A 20,901-nucleotide genomic window follows, 5' to 3' on the forward strand; every position below is an offset into this window, starting at 1 on the left:
GTGTATTTATTGGGAATAATACAATAATAGTATCTACCTTAACCTGTTATATACTGAATTTAGCCCAATCTCTGATGTACTACAAATTTTTAATAAACCTAAACCACTGTTAAAGTGGCATAATACATATGAACTGTGTTTTACTGTTTATGTGCCTAAAACCACCAACTATAAACACAATAACAATTGATATTTTTCTGTTAATGGGAGTCTACTGACACACTAGCGCACTAGCTTAATGTAAGAATTGACTTGTAACTCATTCAATCTAACATCTCAATCAGATTAATGCATGTTTATCTGATTTGTCATTGTTACAAACATACTGGCATATTAGTCAGCTTGTTTCATTTGTAGTTATCGGTCATGTTTCAACCCGTTTAGGATCACATGTTAAGTGGATAGGATTACAGCGGCACCCACTTACCTCGTGTGTACTACAATAATATCCAATATTTATTTATATATGTATATACACACATATATATATAGATTTTCTATCTCTGGACTTATCAGTCTTGTTTTCCTACACATTCGTGTGAATTCGGTCACTTGAGGATACCCTTAAATGTTCAGAAACACTTACGTTTCTACATATTCAGTAGCTATCCTATAGTGCTCTAGTATTAATGCTTACCTGGTAACATATACAACACAATCTCCTTGGTTGTTTAACAACACCATACCAATCCAGAAGTAGCTGTCACCAATAAGTCATATATAATATAATATTATAGGCGATATCAACAGTGAATTCTAGCCATTATATATTAGCTAGTTTTTCCCTATAATATTCAACTATCGGACGTGACTATGACACTTATTATGCTATATTGTTAGCACCTATTATCTGTACAACATGCTGTAAATCCCCCCAATCCGTAGTTTTAAATTGTGTGTTGTGTGTGTGTGATAATTTTAATTAATTTAACCAATAAAAGTTATATTTTAATTTATTCTCTCACCACTATCTGACCCATTTTTGTCATTCAAATAGAATTGACATCAGTTCTCTGTGATTACTAATATACATTGGGATTAACCCATTTTTTAGGACTCAGGAGTGCTATTAGTGTATACTTGTTGTGGAGGGTCTCCTATTCTCCCCAATTTCAGTAAGTTAATAAATATAATGTAGGTGTCGGCGATATTGGGTAAGTAGATTAGTGGTTAATAAGTATAATGTAGGTGTCGGCGATGTCGGGAGCGGCAGATTAGGGGTTAATAAGTGTAATGTAGGTGTCAGTGATGTCGGGGGTGGCAGATTAGGGGTGTTTAGACTCGGGGTTTATGTTAGGGTGTTAGGTGTAAACATAAATTTAGTTTCCCCATAGGAGCTTTACGCGGCTTTATTGCTGGTGTTAGACTTTTTTTCAGCCGGTTCTCCCCATTGATGTCTATCGGGAAATCATGCACGAGCACATAAAACCAGCTCACCGCAGCTTTCAGCAGTGCTGGTATTGGAGTGCGGTATGGAGCTCAATTTTGTTCTACGTTCAATTCTTGCCTGTTAACAACGGGTTTATGAAAACATGTAATACCAGCACTGTAGGGAAGTGCAGGTTAGCACCACACCCCTCATAACGCAAAACTTGTAATCTAGATGTAAGTTAAGAAAGGTCATTAGGTAAGAGCAGGATGAACTTTTATTACAAAGGGATCTGCAAAAATTAGAAGTATGGGCAAGTAAATGGAAAATGAGATTAAATACGGGAAAATGCAAGGTTTTACATTTTGGAAGTAAAAATAAGCAGGTAACATATTTTTTAATGGGACAAGACTTAGCCAAACAGAGGAGGAAAGGGATTTGGAAGTAATAATAGATAACAAGCTAAAGATCTGTGCACAATGTAGGACAGCGGCTTCAAAGGCTAATAAGATACTAGCATGTATTAAAGAGGAATTGATTCAAGGGAGGAAAGCATAATTATGTCACTATATAAAACCCTGGTAAGACCTCAACTTGAGTATGGAGTGCAGTTCTGGGGACTGATTGCAAAAAAAGATATTTCAGGATTAGGTAAGGGGATTGGAGAATTTAACCTTTGAGGAGAGGCTAGCCAAACTGGGTCTGTTTTCTTTAGAAAAAAAGGCACTTGAAGGTGACATGATTACTTTAAATAAATATATTCAAGGCCCATATACAAAGATGGCAGAAGCTCTGTTTTTTCCTAGAAAATTGTTTCTGACAAGAGGTCACAATTTAAGGTTGGAGGAAAGGAGGTTTAATCTCCTTCAACGGAAACATTTTGTTCACTGTAAGAGTAATAACATTGTGGAACTCCTTACCAAAGGAGGTAGTAAATGCCAATACCCTAGATACATTTAAAAATAGTCTGGATACATTTCTGTATATAAACAAAATTCATGGATATGATTGCTAGTATTAAATAGGTCACCTTTTAGTGGGGTTATTTAAGCTTAACTGGAGCTTTTTGGAAGTATTTTAGATTTGTATAGGTTGAACTCAATGGACTTCAGTCTTTTTTTCAACCTTATCTACTATGTTACTATGTTACTAATAAAACTTACAGCAGATTAGATTACATATTTACTAATCAAAAAGGCCTTACACATGTCCATCAATGCTACTTCTCACCCACATCATGGTCTGACCACTCAGCCGTGAAATTGAAATTCTCATGGCCAGAAGTGCCATTAGAACCATTTGTATGGAAATTAGATGAGACCCTTCTAAATAACTCAGATACTTTGACTAAATTATCTGCAACCATTACTTAATACTTCACTAACAATACTAACTCCATCAAAGATAATTTTAAGATTTGGGAGGCGCATAAATGTGTAATCTGCGGTGAGCTAATTAAATTAAAAGCCCATCTCCAAAGTAACTACCGTAAACAATACAAAGGTCTGCCTGCAAACTTTGCACGATTGGACCTAGCTTTAAAACAAAACCCAACCGATTTAGCTACAGAAAAAGAATACCAGACCGCCCGCAGGGAACTAGATAACTTCTTGGACATTAAATACCAAACCTTAAATAAAAAAGAAATAGCACGTTCTATTTCGAAAGCAACAGGGCAGGTAAAATACTAGCCCATGCGCTAAAAAAGAAAATATTTAAATCCTATATCTATGAACTCCATCACCCACAAAATAAGAATTCCCTAAAAACCACAAAAGAAATTCTTCAAGCCTTCCAGGAATATTATACAAAACTTTATAATATACAAACAACTCCCCCTTCCGATGAACACCTCTCTAATCTGGCATCTTACATAGCTAATTGCAGAATCCTTACAATTACACAGGACCAATTGCAACACCTTAAAAGACCAATTACCATACAAGAAACACTACATGCAATTAGCACCCTACAAAACGGGAAAAGACCAGGCCCAGATGGATTCTACTCTAAGTATTATTTAATATTCTCCTCTACACTTGCCCCCCATCTCACACTCATCTTTAATGAAGTCACTGAAAAAAATCCATTCCCACCCTCAATGCTAGAGGCGCATGTAACAGTAATTCCTAAACTGGCTAAACCATCAACATTGCTTGAAAATTTTCACCCAATTTCCCAACTTAATGTAGACATTAAGTTATTTTCTAAAATCTTCGCAACCCGCATTAACGCAGTTCTCCCCTTTATTATCCATATTAACCAGGCTGGCTTTATACCTACGCGAGAAACTAGAGACAACACCACCAAAATCTTAGCTCTTATGGAGCACGTAAACCAACACCACATACCTTCAGCATTCATATCAATGGATACGGAAAAGGCCTTTGATAGGCTTGACTGGCTTTTCCTACAGCATAACATGTCTAAATTTAGCTTTGATCAAGAATTAATAGGAAAAATCTTTACACTTTATAACAAACCCCAAGCAAAAATACGACTGAATGACTCTATCTCACGCCCATTCCAAATCTCGAATGTAACCAGACAGGACTGTCCCCTCTCACCCCTAATCTTTGTCCTTGCTATGTAAATTCTAGCGTCATATATTAGAGCCAATGCTAATATTACTGGGTTAAAGATAGGATCATTGGAATACAAAATAACACTCTATGCAGATGATATCTTCATGACACTCACTAATCCTTACATTTCCGTCCCTTCCCTGATAAACATATTACATACGTATGGACTCTACTCCAACTTTAGCATTAATATTTTCAAATCCGAACTACTAAGTATTGATCTAACGAAAGCTACTTTAGATTACCTTCAACAGCAATTTCATTTTAGAACCCAGAAAAAAGCGATTAAATACCTTGGAGTCTATATATCACCAAACACACAAGATGTTCTATCTCTAAACTACAAGAATCTTAAAACCAACATAGATTCATTATTAAGATCTTGGAATACTAAATATATCTTGTGGCTTGGAAGACTCAATGCAGTCAAAATGATCATATTACCTAAATTTTTATATCTCCTACAGACTTTACCCATTCCCCTCCATGATCAAATAATTTATCAACTCCAGAAAACGTTGATCTCATTTATATGGTCATATAAATGCCTACGTATAGCTACTGCTACATTATACTGCCCCAAAGAGCTAGGAGGTATAGGTGCACCAAACGTACAACATTATAGACTGGCAGCATTCCTGAATAGTAGACTGGTGTAAACATACCACTAGTAAAAAATGGGTCCTTTTAGAACACCATCTTGGAAATAATATGACTCTAGGAGGACAATGCTGGATCCCTCCCAACCAAAGAGCACTCCCAGCCACAACCTCCACAGCAACTCAAGAAACCTACAAATTATGGGACAAAGCTATAAAGAAATACATATTCACCCCTAACCCTACTTATGGGAAACACCTCCTGCCCATTACAAACTTTATTACATGAGCCAATTGCTCCTAGCATCCAAGCATCTATCCCCGCTCACACTTTTTTTACAGCTGGGAAACTAAAACAACATGCCGAAATGATTGCGCAATATGGCCCCCCGGTTTCAGGGATGGCTAACATACTTGCAACTATCACACCTCTCTCACCCCCTTCGAAAACACGTTTTAATCCTCTACCTAACAAACAGCTAGATTACGGGTTTTGCGTTATGAGTGAAAAAGCATCGTTATGGCTCATAACAATGCTTTTCCCTTAATGCCGCTATTACAAGTCTTGTAGCTATAGGTGTACCGCACACCTTTTTGTCCGTCATGCAACGTCAATGGAACTTCCATAGCGCCGGTATTACGAGTTTGCCTGGGAGGCCAAAAAGTGAGCGGTACATCCTAAAACCATAAGATCCATACCGCCATCTAAAGTCAGTAGTTATGAGTTTTAGGCACAAGCCTGCTTTTTTAAAACTTGTAATAGCAGCGCTATAGCGAGGTGAAATAACGCCGCTTTTGTGGCGCTCATTAAAATCCCTATAGCTCTCAAAACTCGTAATCTAGCTGACTGGTATTCTATGCCTGATACATAAACAGATACTATCATCCTACTCCAAAACATTACCTTCTTATGTTGACAAGTGGGAAAGAGAAATCGATAGCTCACTTCCCAAGCAATCATGGTTTAAAATATTTCTAAATATGAGCAAATCTTCATCTTCCATTTCCATAATGGAAATCAACCTTAAATTAATATGTAGATGGTATTACACCCCTGCTCGTTTACACCAACTATTCCCTAGCACATCAGCAGAGTGTTGGAGAGGCTGCTCGGTGGAACTCCTACACACATTTGGTGGTTATGCCCAGTAGCTAAAACCTATTGGGAATCAATCAAAAAAAGAAATTGAAACGGGACTTAGCATCTCCTTGCCCTTTAATATCTGGACCCTTCTATTTAACCTTTTTCCCAAAATCACATGCAAACTAAGTCTAACACTATTAACAATAATGATTAACTCTGCAAAAAAAACTAATACCCTCAAGTTGGAAAAAAATAGACCTTGCACCTATCTCTACATGGAAAGGCTTGGTCACCCATAAACTAAAATTAGAAAAATATCATTATGCACATGACTAGATGATTATCATTCCATGTGTTTCATATGGGAAGAATACTTAAATATAGGATCCACAACCTCTCAAACAACTCAAACTGTAAGACATGGTCAGGACACAAACACACCTTTTCTCCCCACAACCTAGAAGACATTATTATCTTCAGAAATGTTGGTAACCCTTCTTATTTATATGCATCTGCATTGGTACTATTTCTACTTATTAGATATCTAGAAAACGTTTCCTGCAAACCTGTTTCGAAACTGTTCATATTCTGGAAGCTCATTTCTACAATGTAAAACCTTGCATCATATTTTATGCTTTTGAATTATTTAAAAAAAAAAAAAGGCAATTTAAATGCACTAGTTTGAATTTCAAATTATTATTATCCATTATTATTATTATCCATTTTTGTGACAATTGTCAAAGTTAGTTACATTTTTCTTCCTAATGCATTGTGTGACAGCCATCAGCAAATCACAAAATGTAAATATGTACTGTATATTCTCATAAAGTTTACATATAAAAAGAATGTGTGCACTTAAATAATGGAAATAAATTGAAAAGCTGTTTAAAATTGTGTGCTCTAATTGAATCATGGAAGTTTAATTTTGACCTTAGTGTTCCTGATCACACAAGGCTCGTGGACTTAAAGGGACAGTATACACCAATTTTCATTTAACTGCATGTAATAGTCACTACTATAAATAATAATATGCACAGATACTGATATAAAAATCCAGTATAAAACTGTTTAAAAACTTGCTTAGAAGTGCCCAGTTTAGCTCTGTTGAAAAGGTTGCTGGAACACCCACTGAAAGTGGTTCTATCGTAAAAATGAGCAGAGACTTCCCCCTTCCTCTGCATATGAAAGACCCTTTACACAAACAGGAGCAAGCTGAGTAGGTATACTTCAGTATACTTCTAAAACTTTGGGGCTTGGTTAGGAGTCTGAAAATCAGTGCAATGTTATTTTAAAATAAGCAAAACTATACATTTAAAAACAAAAACAAAAAAAACTGTATGGGCTTTATAAATAGATCATCTACAAGAAAAATCTAGTGTATAATGTCCCTTTAAAGTGAAGAGTAGAAATGAAAACAAATAGACCTTGAATTCAATAGAGTTGAATGTAGCTTCAAACAAAACCTTTTTATGGTGTAAAATATGTATAGTCTTTTAATTGCATGTACAGATGAGTTGGTAAGTAGCTGTAATAGGCAGCGTTTTGTTTTTATTAGAGGGATGCTGTCTGGTAAAGTGATGCACATTTAAACAAAACACTTCCCTTTTTTGTGTAATGTAAATTGGCTTCCCAAGTACTGTCAATCACTTGGCAATTTAGGCAGTGTCAGTTCCAGAAACATTATTATGGAGATATCATTATGGGTGTTTTCTGGGCACAGTCAGGCAGGTTGGTAGCATCAGAAGTGTTCCAAGGGCAGAGCCAGGCACGGGGTGGGGATGGGCAGTTGTGGGATGTGGTCTACTTAAAAGGACAGGGGCAGCCAGTAGTCATTTTTATATTTTAAGCTCCTCCTTAGCCCCATGGGGGTGCAAAATTGAATATTGGGGGGGATTTTGCATTCCTTGCTACCCCTAGAACTACCACTGGTTTTAGAGCATGTATAAAGGCACATTGTAGTCACTATGATATTGAGGATCATTTAATGGATGACTGATTTGTACGTTTAAAAAAATATGCCCTTCACAAACTGATTTGAAAGGAAGCGAGAAGCAGCTGAGGCTCTGATGCTTTCAGACATAGGGAGGTACGGTGGCTCTTCCACTGGTAAACAATGGTACAATATACAAAGGTGGCACTTATAAGAAGCAAATGGGCAGAGTGCCTTGCCAAGCATTGCCAACTGTTGTAGATCACTTTACATAAATCTTCTTAAACTTTTTCCAACTGGGACCCATTTTTATATTGGAATTGTTTTTGCGGCCCTCGTTTATTATAATATAGTCCAAAACTACTCCCTTGTCAGATGAGTATACAATTATTATTTTTTTACATCACTATACCACACAAGTTTGATGTTTATTAGAGGAAATATGTAAATGTAACTTTAGTAGTCATTGCTAATCACTAAGGGTTCAACTCTTAGTCTAACACCTTGTACCTTTTGAAGGCTTCTCCCCTCTGTTTGGCAATGAGCAAAGCTGCCTTTTTAAAGAAGTATAAAAAGAGTTATGTGCCTACCTCACATTAAGCTAAATAGTGAAATAGTTATTCATTTATACACAAACACACACTTACTCATACACACACACAGACACACTCAGTCATACTCACACAAACACACTCACTCATTCATACACACACAAAACTCACTCCCACACAAAACACACACACACATTCACTCACACACACTTATACATACAGAAACACACACACTCAATCACACACACACACACACACATATATACAGAAACACACACACTCACTCACACACACACACATATATACAGAAACACACACTCACTCACAAACACACACACTCATACATACAGAAACACACTCATTTACAAACACACACACACTCTCACACACACACACACAAAACACACACACACATTCACTCACTCATACATACACACACACACTCATTCATACACACACAATCTCATACACACACTTATTCATACACACAAACACACATTCACTAATACAGATACAAACACACACACTAATTTATAAACTCACACACACTCACTCATACACACACAAATGCATACACTCATACACAAATACACACTCACTCATACGTAAACACACACACTCATACACACACAAATGCACACACTTATAGACAAACACACACACACTCACTCATACACACAAACACATAAACTCACTCATACTCACACAAACACACCCACTCACATTTTTAAGGAACTTTTTAGGGGGTCCTGACCCCAAGCATAAAAAGCACTGGACAGCTGGGCTTGTAGGCTTACATGCTAATGGGGTTAAAGGGGATGACAAAAATGTAGAGATACTGAGGTAAACAAAGGTTAGTGTACATTGTCTGCATGATTAAAGTCAGAGTAGGAATCCACTGCTGAACACATCAGGTGAGCCAATGACATGAAGCCTATGGGGTATATTTATAAAGCAGCGTATGCTGCTTATTTCACATGAGCCTTCAGCTCACCGGAAATGTAGGTTAAGAAGCACCTCTGAGGTGGGGGACTGCAATCATATCCGATCGAGATGATTGACACCCCCTGCTAGCGGCGGATTGGCCGCAAATGTTCAGGGGGCGCATTGCACAAGCATTTCACGATGTCGGCATTTAGCGATGTCTGGCAGACATGATCCGCTACAGAGGATTCCGTCTGTCCGACATTTGTTAAATCGGCCCCTATGTGTCCAGACCACCAATCACCAGCTATCTCCCAGTAGTGAATAACTGCTCCTGAGCATAACTAACTGAAAAGTGTCCTACATTTGCATGTACTATCTATATCTTAGAAATTTAATTTCATCTTTCACTGGATGTAAATTCAGCTCTTGCTGCATGGTTACAAATTCAGACATTCAGCACAAATACTCGAATTCTTAGGAAAACATTCTTTGTTTATAGACTAAACAGAAGTGCAGCTTTATATATCTTTATATATCAACAATCAGTTCATTTTAGTGATGGGAATTCATAACAATGAATCCTGCGCATAGGAGAACAATGCGCTCCTTCCCCCCTGCAGTTTCTGCTCTGCTCACAGTCTAAGTCTGAAAAAAGCCTGATTGCTTATGTTACAAGACAATGCAATTCAATTGTGATGTTTGCTAAAGCAATCACTCAACTGTTGTCACCTCCAGAGTATAAAAAATAAAATGCAGCTTTATTCTGTATCTTCTGCCATTCCTAAAACTCAAAAGAAAAGTTTGTTAGATGACTTGTGAATATTTAAAGGTACGTTAAACACTAAGGGCCTGATGTATCAATGTCTGTCCGACATGATACGATACCAGTTAAGGAGCAGTGGTCTTAAGACCGCTGCTTCATAACTGCTGTTTACGGTGAGCTTGAAGGCTTGCGCGGTAACAGGGACATCAGGGGCCTTTCGGCCCTTGATAAATCGGCCCCTAAGGGCTAGATTACAAGTGGTGCATGAGCGATTAAGGGGTTTATCACGGGTATTACAAGTTGAAAGTAAATGGATTTGCAATAAAAAGTTATAAGGGCTCGAAGATATGTTGAGGCCGAATTATCAAGTGTCTGTCGGACCTGATCCAACTGTGCGGATCGGGTCTAACAGACATCGCTGAATGCGGAGAGCAATACGCTCTCCATATTCAGCATTGCACCAGCAGCTCACAAGAGCTGCTGGTGCAACGCAGCCCCCTGCAGATTTGCGGCCATCCGGCCGGCAGCAGGGAGGTGTCAATCAACCCTATTGTACTCGATTGGGTTGAATTGTGGCGATTTCTGTCCCCCTCATCAGAGCAGGCGGACAGAGTTATGGAGCAGCAGTCTTTAGACCGCTGCTCCATAACTTGTGTTTCAGGTGAGTCTGAAGACTCGCCAGAAACACGGGCCCTCAAGCTACGTACAGAGCTTGATAAATGGGCCTCAAAGTCTCAGGTGTTAGAAATAAAAAAGGACTGCAAAGGGCTTTAGCATAGAGATACATACATATACATGTCTAAAGATGTGTATGTGCGTACATATGTTTTATGTATTTTTTTATGTGTATATATTTATGTACAGAGATATAAACACATAAACACATAAATACATATATGTGTGTGAGTGTGAATTGGAGCCATTTGAAGTTCATTAGCAGAAAATCCTATTTATGCAATAATATTCGTATTTAATAAAGTGTTTAAATATGAATTTACTGTAAATATTTCACATTCCAATGTTCTTCACATAGGGCAATATATTATAAGTATTTATCAATAGATATATATATATATATATATATATATATATACATATATATATATATATATATATATATATATATATATATATATATATACCTATATATAATCATCTATATATATATATGTACAGGTATATATATATATATATATGTATATGTGTATATATATATATATATATATATATATATATATAGGTATAGCTATATATTTTACCCAAAATATATATATATATATATATATTTATGAATAAATAGAACATATTCTCCTAAGTGAAGAACATTGGAATGTGAAATATTAATATTTCATGTCGGGTTAGTGCACTTAAGAAAACACGATCAGGTTTGAGTGACTTGTTGGGTATTTGGTCGCCTTTCCACTTTTCATGCTCCGTTAAAGTCTATGGAGGGATGCATTATTGTGGCCGTGATATTTTAACTTAATAATGGGTTAGTGCGCAAGCAAAACTTTTTAATTTCAACTTATAAGTCGAGCAGCGTCAACGCATGAGCAGGAGCAAAAACTACTGTTCCACTCATAATCTAGCCCTAAATAAATGTTCACTAGAATGTTGTATTAAAAGGAAACCTTAACCCTAGAATAATATGTAGATGTATTTTTAAAAATGATATTAGTTGTTTAAATATTGAAAATGAAGTGTAAAGTTTGTGTCCATAATACGAGTGCCACCATGTTGTAACCTAATTTTTCTGCTGACGCCAATTAGGGAGTCTGTCTGTCTAAGAGCCCAACATAGGGCTTGAAACGTCTTTTTCCCGTGATGTGAAAGCAATAAAGAAGATTTATTATTTTTTATAAGAGGCTCGATTCCATTGTCTTTCATTGTGTAAACTGGGATTGAAAGTCCCTGATAAATCTGTGGCCCCAGGTGGATGGGCGCTGTCTCCATTGATAGCATTTGAATAAATTGTTGCAAAACTGCTACTATATAGTGGTACAGACACGTGCATTCACCTGAGCTTATGTCTCTGCTTTTCAGATTGGATATAGTAGCATAGAAACATATGTGTTTATATCTGCACATGGTTCTTATCTGACGGCAGATAAGAACCATATGCCCAAAAAGTCTGTCCAAAATTTCCTAAAAGTATAAACCTAGCATAGCCTTATGCTAATCCCAGGCATTTTTTAAACCCCCCCAAAGAGCAAGCAACACTGAAATGTAAGCACCATGTGTTACACAGTGGGGGGTGATAAAACAGCAGGTCCGCTGACAGTCTCGCATTTAGTGTATTGTAGGAAGTGTTACTTCCAATTACTAGAGGATCTTACTATTCCTCTAACCAGACTGTGCTCCAGATCCTCCCCTCAGCAGCAGCAGTGTTTATTGATGAGCTTCTGTTCTCTGTCCAGAGGGAACTTAGTTCCACATGCAAAAATAGGGCAGGAACTCCGTTCCCATGCGTTCGCGCTCATCTTGACCCCTGACTGCTACTATATTTGCAAAGGAAAATCCACACACGTTCCTTACACTGTGAGCCCTGTTTTGCAGAGGGCATTCAGAGGGTCCATGAATTATGAAGATGGAGCCCACTAGACCCTCCTGTAGCGAACTTGATTGAGACCTCAGCAGTTACACTCTTGGAACTATACTGAGTAAAGACACACGGCAGACCTGGTCTCATGACAGATCTCAGATCATACATAATTAATAGTGTACATTGTATTCACATATATTTTATTGGACCACCAGGTGAAATACAGGACTGTCCAAATAAAGCAAATAGTCCCATGTAAGTGCTCCGGTTTCAGACACTGCCCCCACTCTTCATACCGCGTTCTTTGCGCTGTGAGCTCAATGCACCTGATAAACGGTTCCTCCGGGAACAAGTGATCCAGACTAATGGTGCCCAGGAAACAGAAGCCCCACCGACGCCTCCAGACTTGTGTAGCAAAAGTTTGAAAAATATCCTCGCACTCAAAAAGAAATCCACCAATCAAAACAAAACTTCTTTATTTGATGAATGACGAAACGCGTTTGGCTTTAACTTGCTACATCAATTGATTTTTTGATCAAATAAAGAAGTTTTGTTTTCATCGGTAGATTTCTTTTTGAGTGCGAGGATATCTTTCAAAGTTTTGCGACGCTGTCCAAATAAAAACTGGACTCTTAGTACCACTATTAACTAATACAGATCTAAGAATACAAAAACTACAAAGTAACAATACAAAAACTTCTAATATAGTGGGATTCAAGACAACAGATCTTTGAGTAATATCATGATAACCAACTTCTACATCGAAACTTGGCATGAAGCTAAAAAATATCTGATATTAAATACCTGTTTTTTTTTGCATCTGTAACGTTATTTAATTGCACAGCTGATAAAATTGTATCTTCTATCCTTGTTTTAGCTGCTGGGGAATGCATGAAGATTCCAGGATTTGGTGGATTATTAGAGGACCGATGCTGCTCTGTGTATTTGTAAGTACAAATGTTTTAACAATCATATTTACATATCTAGCACCACTAACAAAGCATAGCTGGCTCACACATTCTGTTACATCTTTTCTCACCTATTTACTGTGCTGCCATTTGCTCACTGTAGCAAAAAAACAGCCCAAAAGATTGTCTAAAACAAATATTATAGAGATGGCACTAATAAATGAAAAAGAATAGTTCTATAGAGTACTCAAATAAAAAAAAAAGATACATTAAAAGCTCAAAAATAAAACAAGAACTTGAAATCTGACGCACACATCTCTTTAACTCTTTTTACACATAATCGTTTAAGTTCCATTTTAAGAGACCTGTGCACTAAATTTTAATCCTTGTTTATTTATTTTTTTAGCTTTTCAAATTCCGAAGTCTTTCATTAAATTGAAGAGAAAATGCAATTTTTAAAAACTTTCTAATTTACTTCTATTTTCAATTTTGCTTGATTCTTTTGATAGCATTTGTTAAAGGGTTATCCTAGGTGAGCTCAGGAGCGTGCACGTGACTTTAGCTATCTGACAGCAGTGTTTGCAACAATGTTTATAGCAATGTCATACATAATTGCAAATACTGCTGCCTTAGAATACAAAAGACATCCAAAGCTCTTATCAGCCTACCTAGATTTAATCTTCAATAAAACAATTCAATAAAAATGCACAGAATCATGTAAGTTTAATTTTGACCTCACTTTTCTTTTTAATTATATAATGTAGAAGTTTTTGTAGCAGACCTAGCTTGAGAAAAATTGTTCTTCAACAATTCTGCATTTTTTGTGGTTTAAGTACACACCCCTTGAGTGTTGCTGATCTTATCTCCTTTGCTGTGTCCAATAAGGAACGGATATAAATGAGCTCTTCTATATATCAAATAATCACTGTGCAGTATGTAGGTGGCTAAGGTTCTGCACAGAATATACACCAACCTTTCTGGAATGTATTTTCTTTTTCACTTCATTAATTAAAAAGACAAAAAAACACTAAACAATTTATTGCAAGATTCAGATAGATCATATAATTTAAAACTTTAAAATTTACTTTCATTTAGCGAATTTGTTTCATTCTGTTAGTATCCTTTCTGGAAAAGCATACCTATCTGTGAGCTAGCTGCTGATTTGGGATTGCACATATATATCTCTTTTCATTGGCTCACCTGATCTGTTCAGCTACCTCCCAGTAGTGCATTGTTGGCTTTTTAGCAAAAGACACCAAGAAAATGAGCAAAATAGATAACAGTAAGTAAATTGGAAAGTTGTTTAAATTGGGTTTTGTGTCCCTTTGATTTTTTCATGTGGAATTAAAAATGTTGCTTTTTAATTTACTTTAAAATTATACCTCAGGCAAAGTGCATTGCAGCTCCTGACAAGGCTGTGGCCAGTGGCCAATTCAGCAGCATATTTACGTATCCACTGTCCCTTCTTTAGAATTAACAGAGAAACTCCAAAAATGTGACTTTGCAAGGGTTAAACACATTATAAAAAGGGCATCAAAGTTTAAAAATAAAATGCTCTGACAAAATGAAATGTTTATTTTCTACAGTAAAATGTTCCTTTTCCTGTTAACTATTAATATTGTTATGCATAAACAATAAGCCTATATTAATAAAGAGCTGTTTATTTTCAAAGGTAAATAAACTTTTAGTAAAAAATATATAATTATCTTGTAGTCAGTATATTTATAGTTTTTAAAAAAATGTTAACATCAATACGACAGAGCTTCCATTAACTATGGAGTCACAGAAGGGTCAGAAAGAAAAGCGAACAAATGATTAATTTATCTCTCCCTAAACATTTGCTGTAGTCAGGGTGAGAGGGGCACCTGCCATGGGCCCTGTGCTTTAGGGGGGCATAAGGGGAGAAGGTGCTACTTACATCCTGTATACAGTGTTTATGTTATAAAGAGCTGCAATATATAGTGTTACTCTTTATATAGGACACACTGAATGTTGGGAATAGGGTATACAGCAGACAGGGCATACAGGGGGAGGGGAATATGGGTTTGGGCTAGGTGGCCCTGAATTTGCGTATTACCCCTAAATCTGGAAGTCTGGAACAGAGGGTAAAGAGTTATATTTTTTTAAGTTCTTATAGTGAAAAAAGCTGCCAAAAAATAGCTGCTATCTTACTGTAGTATCTACATCTATTCTTGAGTACTATCTCCACTTTTTCACAGTCCGGGGATATTTTTTTTAAAGTCAGAGCCCCATTTGCAACTATTTGTAATGGGCACTCAGGTAGTGTTTAAACCCAACCAGTTGTCCCACAGTATGGTCGGTATTTTAAGGTAGAGAATAAATTATAAATAATAATAAATAATAGTAAATGATAAAGGTGTCTGAGTTTGTTAGAATCAAATTTGTATATATTGGGGAAACCTCTATTTCTTAAAATTGCAAACATAAAAAGAAACCTTAAAAATCATAAGTACACATTAAAAATTGTATTGATAAAAGATAAGTGCATTCAGATTTGGACAATTTAAAAAAATCCAAAATTACAATATCATGATCATTTTAACATATTCCTCCATAGACTTTAATGGAGGGTGAAAAGTGGAAAAAAAACACTGTACTCACTCCAATGTTCTTCACATAGCAGAATATGTTCTATTTTTTTCATAAATACATATTTCTATATATAACTGATGGATTTTTGGTAATATATATATATATGTAACCAAGAGAGAGTAAAATATAGGGGCGCTTAGTGTAAAGAGCTAATTAATGTGTATAAAGGGTCACAATATAGGACCGCTGGATAATAATTAGGGAATGTAGAAAGTAGTTAAAAAACAAATACATATATAAAACTCTCGTAGTATATAAATAAAAAAATATTTTAAGTATCAAACATCAAAACATCAAAGGCTGGCTAGAGCAAAGATACACTGGTCTAGCAGATGGTGCTGTTAATGCTAAAACACCACAGTGGACAGAGAAGAATCACAGTACATACAGTCAAAATATGCAATTACAAAAGTAAATCCACAAAATATAAATGCAAATAGAGTCCATAAGTGATACTTTGTGCAGAGAAGGAAAAGGTGGAAATCCCAAAGTGGCGGATCACACTAACCCCTCAGGGGGTTCTACTTACTCTCCTTAACCTCAATCTATATGAGGTAAGTGTCGCGTAGGGTAAGTAGAGAGTCCTTCCTTGTGGTGGCAAGTATCCTTAGGCTTGTTGCTTGTCTCCCAATGTGAAGAATATCAGCGGTTGCAACCAGGACAGATTAAGAGCGTGTAGCAGTACAGTTGATCCGTAACCAGTATTCAGTGGAGTATAAGGTAACATCACCGCAGCCACGCTTGGTTCACAGGAGACGACACAAGTTTAACACAGCACCGGAGAAGTAACACAGTAAGCTTGTGCCTGACACTTAAAGTGTCCGAAGATCCCGACTTGAAGAAAAAACGACAGATCCGGAACCAGGTAGCCAGTGCCAACAATGTTTATTCATGCAAGTGATAGACAAGAGTAACGACATTGGGAGACAAGCAACAAGCCTAAGGATACTTGCCACCACAAGGAAGGACTCTCTACTTACCCTACGCGACACTTACCTCATATAGATTGAGGTTAAGGAGAGTAAGTAGAACCCCCTGAGGGGTTAGTGTGATCCGCCACTTTGGGATTTCCACCTTTTCCTTCTCTGCACAAAGTATCACTTATGGACTCTATTTGCATGTATATTTTGTGGATTTACTTTTGTAATTGCATATTTTGACTGTATGTACTGTGATTCTTCTCTGTCCACTGTGGTGTTTTAGTATTAACAGCACCATCTGCTAGACCAGTGTATCTTTGCTCTAGCCAGCCTTTGATGTTTTGATGTTTGATACTTAAAATATTTTTTTATTTATATACTACGAGAGTTTTATATATGTATTTGTTTTTTAACTACTTTCTACATTCCCTAATTATTATCCAGCGGTCCTATATTGTGACCCTTTATACACATTAATTAGCTCTTTACACTAAGCGCCCCTATATTTTACTCTCTCTTGGTTACATATTTCTTGTTCTATATACTAGGTCTGTGGGGTTTGGGGATCCCACTTCCCTAATAAGTAATTTTGGGGCAGCATAGTGAGCCATCTATTCTCTTTTTACTTTTTATTATATATTTTTTTCTTCTTCCAAATAAGGATTCTTACTGGCATCACCTATTTTTGCGCCGTTATCATAAAATTTTTCTCTTTGCATACATATATATATATATATATATATATATATATATATATATATATATATATTCTATATATAATTATATATATGTGTAGATATATATATATATATATATATATGAATTTCTATTTAAAAATACATAGAACATATTAACCTATGTGAAGAACACTGGAATGTGAAATATTGACAGCACATACAAAGTTAAATACTTTAATAAATATGAATATTGCATAAATATGTTTTTTTCATGCTTTCAGCTGCCCTTATATATATGTCTAGATATCTATACATATATATTTATTTATGTATCAGATATATATAGAAATATATATTTAATAATAAAAAGTACATTATTTTCTATGTATAGAATATAGGAATGGAATATATGCATTTTTTACGTTTCTAAGTTTAGATCTTAACACAGTGTGTTAGCGCACATTCTTAAAGCTCATTATTGAAATATTACAAAAAAAAATATTAATACAAATGAATATAAATTATTGAAAATTAATAAACATACTGTTTTATATATATATATAGAGAATATTAATTAATTTAAATATTTTACAGTATGTTTACTACTTTTATAATTTACATAGGCCTAGATTACAAGTTTTGCTTTATGGTGCGGTATGGCTATTACCCCTGAAAAATTGGCCATTGCGCGTGGAATGGCCGGTAACGCATATTACAAGTCGCGGGGGTATAGCTATACTGCAAGCATTTTAGCCTGTAACACAATGTCCATTAACTTACCAAAAACTTACCTGTGAAATAAAAAAAAAAAAATAACATTAAATAATAAATAAAAACTTACCTGTGAAATTAAAAAAAAACTAACATTAAAGGGACACTGAACCCATTTTTTTTATTTTGTGATTCAGATAGAGCATGCAATTTTAAGCAACTTTCTAATTTACTCCTATTAACAACTGTTCTTCATTCTCTTGGTATCTTTATTTGAAAAGCAAAAATGTAAGTTTAGATGCCGGCCCATTTTTGGTGAACAACCTGGGTTATTCTTGCTGATTGGTGGATAAACTCATCCACCAATAAACAAGTGCTGTCCAGGGTTCTGGACTTTCTTTTTCAAATAAAGATAGCAAGAGAACAAAGAAAAATTGATAATAGGAGTAAATTAGAAAGTTGCTTAAAATTGCATGCAAATTTGGGTTCATTATCCCTTTAAACTATAAATTAAAATAACATTACTATTCTAATAAAATAAAAAAAAAAAAATTACAAATGTAAGAAAACCTAATACTACGAAAAAAATTACAAAAAATAATAAACATTTAAATACGAAAAATGAAAAAACTCTAAGATTACAAAAAATATTAAACGAAACTATAAAAAAACAATTACACCTAATCTAATAGCCCTCTAAAAATAAAAGGCCCCCCAAAATAAAAACACCCCTAACCTACAATTAACTACAAATAGCCCTTTAAAGTTTTTCTTTTATTTTTTTATTTTTTGGGATGTTTTTTTTAAGATTAGGGGTTTGGACCATGTAAAAGAGCTGAATGCCCTTTTAAGAGCAGTAAAAGAGCTGAATGCCCTTTTTTTTAAAGGGCAATGCCCATACAAATGCCCCTTTGGGGGCAATGGGTAGCTTAGGTATTTTTTAGACGTAGGTTTTTTTATTTTTGGGGGGTTGGTTTGGGGGGGGGTTGGTTGGGTGCAGGGGGGTTTTACTGTTGGGGGGACTTTATATTTTTTCTAGGTAAAAGAGCTGTTTAACTTAGGGCAATGCCCTACAAAGGGCCCTTTTGAGGGCTATTGGTAGTTTATTGTAAGTTAGGGGGTGTTTTTATTTTGGGGGGCTTTTTATTTTTATAGGGCAATTAGATTAGGTGTATTTGTTTTTATTTTTGATAATTTTGATTATTTTTTGTAACCTTAGAGTTTTTTATTTTTCTTAATTTAGTCAGGTTTTTTGGGTAGTTTTTAATTTGTAATTTAGGTTTTTTTAATTGGTAGTTTTTTATTTTTAGTTTAATTTATAGTTTAATCTTAGTTTGTTTGTTTTTTTATTCACAGGAATTTTTATTTTATTTTAAAATAGTTATATTGTAACTTTTAATTTAAAGTAAGGGGGTGTTAGGTTTAGGGGTTAATAGTTTAATTTAGTGTTTTGCAATGTGGGGGTACAGAGGTTTAGTGGTTAATAGGTTTATTAGTTGTGATGTGGGGGGCCGGCGGTTTAAGGGTTAATAGGTTTATTTAGTGTCGACGATGTCGGAAGCTGCGGATTTGGGGTTAATAACTTTATTTAGCGTTGACGATGTCGGGGAGCAGCGGATTAGGGATTAATGACTTTAGGTGTTGACGATGTCAGGGGGCGGCAGATTAGGGGTTAATAACTTTTATTAGTGTTGGCGATGTCGGGGAGCGGCGGATTATAGGTTAATAACTTTTATTAGTGCCGGCGATGTCGGGGAACAGCGGATTAGGGGTTAATAACTTTTTTTAGTGTCGGCGATATCGGGGAGTGGTGGACTAGGGGTGTCTAGACTAGGGGTTTACGTTAGGGTGTTAGGTTTAAATGTAACTTTGTTTTCCCCATAGGCATCAATGGGGTTGCGTTACCGAGATTTGCCATTCCGCAATCACAGGTGTTATTTTTTTTCTAACACTCTCTCCCCATTGATGTCTATGGGGGAAAGCATGCACAAGAATGTAAACTCAGCCCTTGGCTTTTGTGCGGTATGGACCTTATCGCACCATAACGCACAGCACAATGAGGTTTTTTAGTAACTCGTAATGGCAGCACTATGGAAAGTGCGGGACTGCTCATTTATAGCACAAAACTCGTAATCTAGGTGAAACATTTTTATTAATATTTTATACATAATATTTCAATAACGCAACTTAAAAATCCTAAATTGTATGTGCACTAACCCGACCGCATTAAGATCTACATTGATAAACGCGATGCGCAAAACGCATATCTTACATTAATTTGTTCTTTACATATAAAATAATATACTTTTTATTATTAAAACTATATTTATATATATCTGATAAATACACACGTAAAAAGACCTTTGTTAAAATGTGTGCACACATTTAGACATATATATAGACCTCATTTCTTTGAGCCATTATAACTTTTTATGCAATTTTTTTTTTTTATAATTTTTTATCAGAAAGTGTTATTTTGAGTGCAACTGTGCTTTTTAATCTATCCTTGATGTTTTTTGTGCAACTTTTTATTTGAGCATAACATTTAACCAGAGCTCTGAGGTCACAATAACCCGACACGCTTTAAAGTAAATTGTGCTGAAGGGAATGGGTTCACTTTTAACTTGTAATGCGCACACTACTTCCAATGAGTGAAAACACCTGCGTTAAACCCCATATCACTCGTGCATAACAGTTAATGCGACAATAGTAGTCTGGCCCT

At 35.7% G+C, this 20,901-nt stretch overlaps 1 protein-coding gene across 1 annotated transcript in view; it reads left to right on the top strand.

The window, feature by feature from the left end:
* Positions 1 to 20,901, top strand: part of GLP2R (glucagon like peptide 2 receptor) — a 382,306-nt gene that overhangs the window by 301,927 nt on the left and 59,478 nt on the right. The window contains exon 9 of the mRNA XM_053708546.1: positions 13,228 to 13,297. Within this exon, the coding sequence (XP_053564521.1) occupies positions 13,228 to 13,297 (70 nt within the window). The remainder of the gene's footprint in view (positions 1 to 13,227; positions 13,298 to 20,901) is intronic.

The sequence above is a fragment of the Bombina bombina genome, chromosome 1 (genome assembly GCF_027579735.1).
Source record: "Bombina bombina isolate aBomBom1 chromosome 1, aBomBom1.pri, whole genome shotgun sequence".
Classification (NCBI taxonomy): domain Eukaryota; kingdom Metazoa; phylum Chordata; class Amphibia; order Anura; family Bombinatoridae; genus Bombina; species Bombina bombina.